The sequence below is a fragment of the Bipolaris zeicola genome, assembly GCF_000523435.1.
Source record: "Bipolaris zeicola 26-R-13 unplaced genomic scaffold scaffold_72, whole genome shotgun sequence".
Lineage (NCBI taxonomy): Eukaryota > Fungi > Ascomycota > Dothideomycetes > Pleosporales > Pleosporaceae > Bipolaris > Bipolaris zeicola.
The window spans coordinates 106,904-117,881 of record NW_006912121.1 but is presented as its reverse complement, the minus strand read 5'-3'; the positions used below and the strand labels follow the sequence as shown (position 1 = coordinate 117,881).

At 50.3% G+C, this 10,978-nt stretch overlaps 4 protein-coding genes across 4 annotated transcripts; 2 read left to right on the top strand and 2 right to left on the bottom strand.

Moving 5' to 3' along the window:
- Positions 1-785: 785 nt before the first annotated feature.
- Positions 786-1,355, top strand: COCCADRAFT_26218 (uncharacterized protein; the record flags this gene model as incomplete). Its single annotated transcript, XM_007714007.1, has 2 exons — positions 786-788; positions 846-1,355. 2 exons carry the CDS (start codon positions 786-788, stop codon positions 1,353-1,355), a joined length of 513 nt encoding a protein of 170 aa, XP_007712197.1.
- An 811-nt stretch (positions 1,356-2,166) lies between these two features.
- On the bottom strand, positions 2,167-4,481 carry COCCADRAFT_95888 (uncharacterized protein; the record flags this gene model as incomplete). Its single annotated transcript, XM_007714030.1, has 2 exons — positions 2,167-4,001; positions 4,100-4,481. 2 exons carry the CDS (start codon positions 4,479-4,481, stop codon positions 2,167-2,169), a joined length of 2,217 nt encoding a protein of 738 aa, XP_007712220.1.
- A 1,768-nt stretch (positions 4,482-6,249) lies between these two features.
- COCCADRAFT_95876 (uncharacterized protein) lies at positions 6,250-7,945 on the top strand (the record flags this gene model as incomplete). The annotated part of the gene is made up of 3 exons (XM_007714029.1): positions 6,250-6,592; positions 6,641-6,854; positions 6,922-7,945. The coding sequence occupies 3 exons, from the start codon at positions 6,250-6,252 to the stop codon at positions 7,943-7,945; spliced, it is 1,581 nt and encodes a 526-aa protein (XP_007712219.1).
- Positions 7,946-7,992: 47 nt separating this feature from the next.
- COCCADRAFT_95907 (uncharacterized protein) lies at positions 7,993-9,664 on the bottom strand (the record flags this gene model as incomplete). The annotated part of the gene is made up of 2 exons (XM_007714028.1): positions 7,993-9,177; positions 9,227-9,664. 2 exons carry the CDS (start codon positions 9,662-9,664, stop codon positions 7,993-7,995), a joined length of 1,623 nt encoding a protein of 540 aa, XP_007712218.1.
- Between the last annotated feature and the right edge of the window lie 1,314 nt (positions 9,665-10,978).

The following is a 10,978-nucleotide window of genomic DNA, read 5'->3' as shown; positions in this document are numbered from 1 at the left end:
ATAGATAGATTGGATCAGGGATCGATCGTTGAGTTGGTTCAGGGTAACGTTGTTGAATTGGGTCAGGGATCGGTATCGTCCCAACATAGATTAGAGATTGATGGATTAGTTCTATTAGAGATCAGCTAAGTAGCTTAGATCTCCAACAATAAGCTGTAGTTAGCGAAGTCCGGTAGTGGAGTTGGGTCAGCCAAGGGCCCCAACGGTCATGCTGCGTGGGCATGGAGCCTGGCAAGATGTGACAAGAGTGGAGGGCAGCTTCCTCAGGCCACGCGGACTTTTCGATGGTGTTCGCTTATGCTCGTGGTAGGTACATGATTCGGACTTCAGGTCAACACAACCAGCCACCAAGAAGCCATTTGTCCACAGCGAAGGCCGTCAGGCATGGGCAGATTTCATAGCTGACGAGGAAGGCTCCATCGGATATGAGTCAGTAAGGGGATCATCGGAATCGAAGAGTATCATCATGTTCCACGGCGGATTGAGCCGACCTCAGCCCGCGCGGGGGTCGCATTGATGTTGGAATGCACAAGAGCAGGTGTAGCCATATTCGAAGCCCGATGAGCGCGCGGGTATGAGGTGGGACAAGGAACTGTATGACGCAGATGAGGTTGTGCGTACGCCAAAGAGGACAAGGTGCGTGACGTCGCAGGTGGTCGGGTGTGGGGGCTTCCGAACATGGAATCCTCTTCTTTCCTTATCGACAAGGATTTTCTGACAGCCAGGCGAGGTTCTGCGACTGCGTCCCCAACTTTGTCAAACACTCGCAACGGCATCGCACCATTATGGTATGTTTCCTACGGCTTGCTATGTACACAAAAAACATCACTGACCATGCGCCTCAGGCTCCCATCAAGAAGCGCACAACGGCGCGCGCAAAGTCGGCTCGTGTCGCCCGCCCTACGACTGCAGTCTTGCCCAAGCCCGACGACATGTCATCTTTTCCCTCAAGCAAGCGCGACAAGCAGAGAATTAAGCATTCATCCTTTGTTTCCAAGATTGAAAAATCCTCCGCCAAGACGCAGAAGCGCAGGCGCCCAAACAACAAGCTCATTGCCAACCTCGAGTCCCTCGCGGATGCGCTTCCTGGTGGAGACACAGACGGCGACATTGAGCTTGGCCAGGCGCGTATATTACAGCCAAAACAAAAAATGGAGAGCATGAAGCGAACAAAGGGTGCCAAGAAGAGGAAGGAAAAACTCGAGAAGCTCGAGAAGGCGCGCTTCAATGCAAACTTGGCTCAATTGACCACAGCGAGCACAAACGGGGCCGACGCTGTCAAGGATCGATGGGCGGCGCTGAAGAGTCATGTACAGACCAATATGGAAGTGAGGCCAGAGTTTGCCCAGCAATGAAGCCAACCCGCTGGACACAAATATCCGCCCTCACATCAGGCTCGATAGACGGGAGCGATAAATTTGCCCGTCCCACACAAATATGCGTGCCTTCGCAGCAGCCATTGAAAAAACGATTGGTCATCTTGCTGAGGCCAGATGCGGCAATTCTGCGCGATGCCCATCACTATCGTCTGCGGTATCTATAGGAAGGATTACGCGGCGCTCTTGTGCATATGACACGAACCCCAGGCCACAAGGCCAGAAACTAATGCCGCACACCATTGCCATAGACAGGACACTTTTGAGTCCCAAAACACAGCATAATTGCTTGCTCATATATCGAGCAATTATACACGCCGCTTGAACATTTCCAAGTCGAGTAAAGCTATATGATAAAAATTTCAATCATTAGTTCAACGAGAAACACTCATTACAAACCATCATACTCTCTTATTTTCTTCGTTAGTGCATCTAGACCACCGCAAGATAAACCTTCTAGAAGAACTCGGAAGCCCGTTACGATCATAAAAGTTTTTGAACAGACGATACCAAATACATAATCAAGTCTAGTTGTAACCCCCATGTTTCCCAATTCTTCAAAGAAGATAGCATCATAAAGAAAACATTCCACTATATTGGCAACCGGCCAAAAGAAAAGTGAAGTATGGGTATCGTACATATACAAAAAAAGCTGAATAGGAGAATCATTCCTTACATCTCATTTCCACACGCTCCAAGCAGTCGAGCCAAAAAAAGCCACGTGACCAAATTCCAGCCATGCTACATTTTCTTCCCCAGAATTAGCCAAGCACATGAGTTCTAGAACCCCTTAGACAACCGTAAAGGTACGCTGCGGATAATTATCCAACTGCGTCATATCCTGAATTTCAGGGAACCAATGCTCAAACAGCGCTTCGGCATCCTCACTCATCTCCTCATCTATACCCTCAGGCGTGCACTCGTAGCATTCGAAGCGGCCAACACGGCGATACGTATTGTTTCCTTGTGGCGAAGACTTGAGAACAACACCGACGATTGATGAGCGGAACGTCATGCTTACGAGGACGCAGACGAGCGTCTCGCCATCCTGCAGTGCGTCTTCGTCACGCGGCGGAACGATATCTGGTGTGAAATCAACGGACATTCCGTTGCGGGCGAGCATGTACGAATGCTGGTATTGCGACGAGGGTTTCAAGGAGGTGTGGAATACGACTTCTGTGGCCATTGCGCCGGATAGTTCGAGCGGCTCGCCCATGATGGGGGACCAGGCGCTTGCGCGTTTGCCCTTTGGACCAAATGATGCTCGGCATGCGAGATCCATTGCGCTTGTGTTGTCGAAAAAGATTGGGGCGCCTTCGACCGAGGCCCAGGACCAGCTTGGGACATTCTGGCCTTGTCCGAGTTGTGGGCGCCGGCAGCAGGAGCTGTCGTTGGGATACCAGAGTAGTCCTAGTGTGCTGAAAGTCCACTGTCCAGCAATGTATCCCGATTGTAATGTGGGTGACAATGCTTTTGCCATACTTGCTGCGGCGATGAGGCGGTCGCTGTCATATGTAAGATGCCTTGCCGTGTATTCTGTTATCATGGAAGACCAAAGTTGTAATGTTTCTTCGCGTTTCCGCAATAGTTCTTGGTGCGCGCCATTCGTAAGATTGGTAGAGGCTAATTGGTTAGTGACACTGTCCATCCGGTTGTGGCCCAGGTGGCTGTTACCATTGTTCTGTTGCGGTTGATGCAGAGTTTCCGCAAGGACCTTGCCAAACTCCTGCTTGACCTGATCAGTAGGTCGCGAGTCAAATGCGCTGTCTTCGATACGCCCGCATTCGCATTGGTAGCCTTGACGGCATTCGAGTATCATTTCGCTTTTTGTAAAATGTAGCACGCGGGTGGATAGCATGCGTTCAGTATAAGGCCAGGCGCGGACTAGAAGTGGCGTGTCCGCATTTGCCTCTTCGGTAATGTTGAAAGGCAGCTCCCACTCATTCATGTGTGCATTGCCATTGGAGGGTGCTTTGAAGCTGTAGTGGCCCGGCTGCTCTCTTACGTTAATTTTATGCATTGAGCCTTTGACATCGGCTGCTTGGATCTTGAGTGGTTGTGTCTTGGGGGGAAATAGTGGGTGGCTACTACTGTCGGATGCGGACGTTGCCGCAATGGTCAAGAAAGCGTCTCCAAAGATTTCGTCCATTCGGAGCGAATCCTCAAGCTTTTCATGGACGTCATCTTGTATGAGACAAAGACTGTCGATGAACAGCCATCGGAAACCAAGTGCTCGAGTGAGAAAAATCGCCTCCTGGTAAGTTCTGGGTAGGATTGACCACGGGATACACTTTTTGTAAGACTGTAGTGTTTCCAAAGTTGTCTTGGGTATGCCTTTAGTCGTTCCCCAAACATGACTCAGGGCAATGTATTCACCATGTTCATATCTTCTTTCGTCTTGGATATACTCACTTTCGTGCAGTCGCAGAGTTTTGGGGTCGTCGCCTGCCGACAAATCCAAGATGCGCTTTGGTAACGTGGTGGGTTTACTTCTTCGACTGCATGTAGTGTGGTTGTCTAGACAATTCTTTATCAGACTTCGTGCTATCATCAAACCAGTATTCTGCAATGGAGTCTCTGCTAATTGCCGACCTCTTCCAATGGCAGAGAAAGGAGATTGACCATCTGCACTGACGTCAGTACATACATTTCTGCAAAATCGGCGAATGAGCAGCAAGTGATCTTGAAAACAAAAGCCATGTACCAAACAGAGCGGTGCATACCTCCATCTGTAAAGAACTCCAATTTGAGATCTGCATAGCCAGTGGTGTTTTCATGGGTTTCGTTTTGACATTCGTCGTGGTCTTCGTTGTCCTTCCATCGAAGCTCAACTGAGAGATGGTCCTGAAGGGTCCTGTCTGGTTTGGAGTTGAATGATTCGGCAGTCACTCGGATCCTGTCCTCGGCCACGCCAGCGAATCGGTCGCAATATGGCAAAATGCCATTTAGTAGAAGGGCGCATGCGCGACAGGCATTTGAACTTGACCTTAGCGTTGGTAGCCTGGTGTTGACCCAAACCAAGGATTCTGTGCTGCTATCCTGAGCGCCGTTAAGCCCGTGGGGGTATTTCTGCAGGCCTTTGCATGTCACGCAAACGGAAACCATGGCGTTGTAGTTGAGAAAGGAGACGGTGATCGAGAATACGAGAGGTGCGTGGGTCGCCAGAGAGGGGTAGATCGACCCGCGGGGCAGGGCGGCAAGACTAGTAGCCGTACGCTTCTGTGACTGCGACGGGTCTGTGGCGGCTATCACTGTCGTGCGGCCAGCTGAACTTCCTTTTATCGAATAGCACTGGCAGAATACGAAAAGGTCTGCTGCCCTGCGTGTACTGCGTGCAGGCTACTCAACGCCTCCATGGTGGACAGCCAGCCCTTTATCTAACTTTGAGTAGCGGAGGCGCCACTTAGGCATTCATTGCATAGCACAGGACCCGCGAATACCACTCGCAGGGTCACAAGCTTTCGGCGACACCAACAGTCTCCAGTTTGACTTTTGGGGGTTGCAACAGGGGCCGGATACATCATCTATGCTGACGTCGATCGAATCAACACACGCTGACATGGAAAATGGGTTGCTAGATCTACATGCCTAGAAGCTATTCCCGTGCCCGACCCTTTGGGTCGCCAGTTGATGGACCGTAGCCATGCTTTTCACTCATTGGCTTACTTGGAGCCCTCGATATCGAGTAGCTGGCTATATCTGCGAAACACGGCATTTTTTGTTTCTCATGTTGAATTACTTGGCTAGTGCCCGAATATTTTCCTAGTATCAGCCACCCGAACTCACATCCTTTCCCTGAAAATCCGGAGGTCAGCGGAAAGCCAAATTGCTGTCCACTTACTATTGGGTTGTTCAACTTGCTCACACATACGAGACGCGTGATCGTGGCAGCTGTGGGCCTGCGCCCACCCTCCCGTTCAGCCACCCCGCCAGGCATCCAAGCGCATGCATGACAGGGTTTTTCCATGCATAATATGGAAAGATCTGGGGCTAATCGGTTTGCAATGTGCTTAGGTTTGGATTGGTCTGCCATGAGTTGTCAAACTCCTCAATCGGCTGAAATGACCTGAAGTGGCTGCTCAAGTCTACCAAATGCTTACAAGAGGAAAGCCCACTGCTTACGTTAGCGGGAGACATTTGAAAAGAGGATGCAATATTCCACATCTGGCTGCTATTACGGTCCTATCATCTTCCCTATAGCGTCCGTTCTGGATGTGATAGAGGCGGTCGTGCCTCACGCCCAACAGACTATATCCTTGTGCGAGCATGAGATGGTCTCGGTGTATAGTACAAATAGTGCTCCTATTGAAAGATTTTCCATTCTTAATTCCCACTACCCATCGTAATTTTGTGATGACGGTACGGCTTCCGGCCTCAATCAATGAGATTCGCCACAAATGGTATGGTTTGATGACTTGTCACACAGGCTGATCCCATCACAGAGGTTACGCGTGAGGACATACAATGAATAGAATCACGGCGGCAAGCAGTTCCGATCCAAATCTCTGGGAAGCTTGTAACCTCGCTACATCTACCTGTGTTAACCTATGTCCCCAGGTCAGTTCATGGAGTAAGCGTCATTGTTGTTGGTGCTTCAACTTCCGAATGCGCAGACTGGGCTCAACAACAGAGCACTCCGATCTCACAACATCCTATCTCGGCGTCCAGTCTTGGATGCATTTGGCGATGCCACGCATCTACCACCTTTGCTCATCCTCCGTCATACGCTTACATGCGCTTGTGTCTATAAGAGAGTTTGGTGCACGTGTCTTGAATTCAAATTCAGTTTAGCGCCGCCCTGACCCCACATCGGGCCGCCGCTGCACGCATCCTAGAATCACGGGCGTTGAATGTCTCTTGACCACGCGCCAACATGACAGCAGTTATTAGTTCCCTGCGCAAGCAAATTGCAGCATGCGAAGCCACGCTACAGGAATTACGCCAACAGCTCGCCGAAGCTGAGCAAAACCAAAATCAGCCGTCCAAAGTTGTTCCTCAGAAACGGCCATTGGCCACAGACCCAACCAACCCATTGGATCATGATATGAACTTTGGTGTACCGGACGACTTTCGTTCAGAAGTTTTTGCTATCCTGGATCAGGGGGAAAAGAAAGCGAAGCATGCTGAGTCAGAAGAGACCCAAAAGTGGGAGCTAGAGAAGGACGAATACAAGAGGTATGGAAGACAGCTGATCATGCCCGAGATTGGGCTTCGGGGTAAGTACAAATATCAATAACTGATGCAAAAAGTCTCACATGCTGCAGGACAACTTCGCCTCAAAAGCGCGCGTGTACTTATTGTAGGTGTTGGCGGTCTCGGATGTCCAGCTGCCGCATACTTGGTCGGAGCGGGCGTTGGCACTGTAGGTTTGGTGGACGGCGACGTGGTTGAAGAATCCAATCTTCACCGCCAAATCCTGCACTCCATGGCAAGGGTTGGGATGACCAAGGTTGAAAGTGCAATGGTCGGATTAAAATCGTGCGTCCACCTACAAACTTGAACACACTTGTAAGCTTCATAAGATGCACAACTGACCGCCAATTAGGCTTAATCCTAATGTCAACTTGGTGCCACATATTTCTCGACTAAGTCCTGAGACTGCCATATCAACATTCAGTGGCTATGATCTGGTACTGGATTGCACTGATACTCCAGCGTCGCGCTACTTGATATCAGATGCGTGCGTCCTCTTGGGCAAACCGCTTGTTTCAGCGTCGGCACTTCGTATTGATGGCCAGCTGATGGTCCTCAACAACCCACCATTACCGCCAGGTGATCTCAATGGAGGCCCTTGCTACCGTTGTGTTTTCCCAAAGCCCCCGCCGCCGGAATCTGTTGTATCCTGCGGTGACGGTGGGATCCTGGGACCAGTTGTTGGCGTCATGGGTGTTCTGCAAGCCTTGGAAGCTATCAAGGTTTTGACCCAGAAAACACCTTCTACAACACCAGCAGATCCACCAAGCCTGCTCATTTTCTCTGCCTACTCGAATCCCATGTTCCGCTCTATACGCCTGAGGAGTCGAAAGGCAAAATGTGCTTCTTGTTCAGCAAATGCGACAGTCACCAAACAAGCGCTAGAGTATGGAAGCTTGGATTATGTTCAATTTTGTGGCAGCGTACTTCCACCCAACAATCTGCTTTCCCCAGAGGAGCGCATATCCGCCCAAAATTACGCCAGACTACGCTCGGGGGTCAATCCTCATACAGGAACAGTGTCAAACAAGAATAGTCATATTCTCGTCGATGTACGAGAGAAGGTACAGTTTGAGTTGTGCCATATCGATGGCAGTATGAACGTCCCCTTTTCGACTGTGTCCAGTACGTCAGGCCGAGGCGCCAACAAAGGGCACAACGGGGGAGATTTTGAAGAAAATGACTGGGTCACACAGTTGAAGCAGTCTGAGCGGCCTATCTTTGTGATATGCAGACTGGGAAACGACTCTCAAGTAACTGTTAAGAAGATGAAAGAGCTTGGCCTTGATTTGGGAGGGAAGCGATATATTGGCGACATCAAGGGAGGTCTCCAGTCGTGGAGAAAAGACGTGGAGACGGATTTCCCAGACTACTAAATGAACCTTCCATTTCTATCTCTATGTTCTCTTCGATCAATAATAGCTTAATCAACCTTGTCGAGCTTCACCCTCCAACCACGCAACTCAACACTAACAACCTTCTCATGTTCCACATGAAATACAAAAGTATCAAGCGGCTCCCCAACATACCTCGCCGGATCCCCCAAGTTCCAACTCATACACTCAAGCCCACCCCACAGCTTCTTCACCGGCGTCTTTTGATCCAACAACATCCTCCAACTCTCCGCTTCTGTACCCAAAGAATCCGGATCAGTAGGATACAACCTCGGACTAAAATTGTCAATCCGAATTCCCTGCCCCGCAGCCAATGCCCGAAGAACAGGCACATTATTAACTGTCAGCGCATCAATCGAAAGGCCCGGGCCAGACGCAGCAGACAGGACAACAGTATCATTCGAGGTAGCAGACTTGTATGTCCCCGCATATTTCTTTGCAGCTTGCTCCCGAGCCAGTGCATCTGCATACGGCACTACCGCCGACACTAACGTGCCCAGCAGCTCAATCGACGAATATGACGTCTCGCCTCCCGCAGCGTTCACCGTGATCGCTACATCAAACTCTGGTATCAGCGCCACGTATGATCCGTATCCTGGCACGCCCCCAGCTTTCGTATACACATCTATTGCGCGCGGAAACTCCAGCGGTAGATCAGTGATGCGGAAGATTTCCCATGCCACACCGACGTATTGCTGCGTTGAGCGTAGGAAGGTTGTTGGTTGCATCCAGGCGCGGAGCTCGCTGGGACTCAGCAAGATGCCATTTTGTAGGGCGTGAAGGAGCTTGAGCATGTCTTTGGGCGTGGACCATAACCCGCCTGTGGGATTCAAGTTCGCAAAGTCGGCGACGAACCAACTTGCGTCTTCAGGGCGGCGAGGGAGTATAGCTGCGCCGTCATCTGTAGGTGCTTTGAATGTCGATTTCGTCATACCAGCGGGATCGAGGATGAGGGTTTGGATGACGGACTCGTAGCTTGTGTTGTGTGCTGTTTCGAGGGCGTGGCCGAGGAGTATGTAGCCGATATTGCTGTACATGGCGCGTGAATTGGGGGAGTGCGGTGCGTAGGTTGGGTTGTTGAACATATCGAGGACTTGTTGGCGTGTGCAGACGCGGCCGCCGGGTACGGGGTCGCAGCCGGGGAGGGTGTTGGTGATGTTGGGGAGGCCGAGGAGGGGGGCGTTGCGTCCGTATGCTAAGTCGCCTACATATCCCTAGAGAATTGTTTAGTAAAATGCCGTGTGGAGATGGAGTGGGACGTACAAATCTACCAAGGCCAGAGGTGTGGTCTGCCAGGGCTTTTAGTGTCACATCGCCGTATAGGTCCTCGCTCAACCCAGGGACGGACTTAGTGATGGGATCTTCGAGGCTGAGGACATCCTTGCTGAGCTCCAGCGCAAGAGCAGTGATGAACTTGGTGGCGCTGGCGATGCGAATTTGGGTTTCGAATAACGGCTGGTTCACTTGGCGACCAGGTGCTGAGTGTTGATGTTGGAAGATTGTGGTATTGCCAATCGAGACTTGTACTGCGAAAGATGTGTTTTGCAGAAAAGTGAAGTTCTGGAACACGGCCCTTGGGATTGTAAAATTTGAGGCACCAGTAGCTAGTGATGGGGGTGGGAGAATGGGGCCAGGTGGAGGGCACAAGGCGAGTGTTGTTGCTGTGAAGAGCGAGGCGGCAGTGACGAGATGGGAGAGCATAATGTAGCAAACTGCCAAGTAGAATACACAAGGCAGAATTGAATTGGGAACAGGCAACTGTTCAGGCCTGGGGCTGGAAAATATGGCAACAGAAATTCAAATGTGATATTGGTACGAGTCTTATACTACTCATAGCAAATGACTTTGGGGCTCAGCATTGAATGGCTGCCTCTCAGGAAGTACACTTCATGTCCTATTAGGCCGTGCTTACTTTGGCTTTGGGATAGATCTGCACGGTGCCTTCGCCCCAGAGGATTCGCATACCGTGTGGAGATAGAATCAAGCCCTACCAGGGGACTCTGTTGGTGGACTTGCCACTTTGTTCTTCGACGGGCAAACATAGGTATCACTGATAGGTGATCAAGTGTGAATCTTTCATCAAATAACAGATTCTTTGTCCAGCACAATACTCGCAGAATTTCTGTTTCCATTTGATTCCTATCAAGATTGCCTATGGTTTAGAATTCAGCCCCATGAAGATCTCTTGACGTGGCTGTGTACCTGCGGCCGCCTAACGTCTGTGTTGTGATCAGAGCTCGGCTGTGATTGGTCGGCTCGTACATTCTCATCGCGACTCGCGCCGGCATTTATATCAGAGCAAATGGTAACTTGTGATTTGCTTTGTTTCGTAAAAGATTACACTGCCCATGAAAGTAAAGATTTTTGGGCGACAGAGCCAAGCAAACAGTACATCACCAGCTCAGCGTTGGTGTGGATACCTTTTACCACAAGACACCCTATTTCACTGTGATATCAAAGAGTATGCTACAGGCTCATCACTTGATATATCCCTTTTTCAAGAATATAAGGAATGCGAGTATTTGTCAATGTTCGTTGGTAAGTGATGTTTTGGCCAATAGGGTATGCACGAGAGGGCCCATCACTTAAATTCAGGCGTCTATATCACCTCCATTAAGACGGAGAAATCCGCACTAGCACCAAGCCCACATTTTCAAGGCACTCTGGGAATTCGCTTCAGATATTACGACTCCGCAGTGGCTGCGTCGGCAAACTGGAGGCCTGAGCTACGCAGCAAAGCCGTCCCAAAGAACAAAACATGGCGTGGCCGCCACTAAGCCCGCCACTTCTCGATACGAAGCCTCCCAACAATAAGAAATTAGTCCATGGTGAAAAGCCAAGAAGTGACATTGCGGGGTTCTGGTACATAAATTGTCATAGTTCGCACTGAGAGGCGGAGAGACGAGAAGTACACAATCAGATCACATTCGCGTCTGCGGCGCATGACGAGCCAATAAAATGTTGCAAGGATGATACTTACGATGGCGCTATTTTTCCCAGGCACCAGGACCGGAT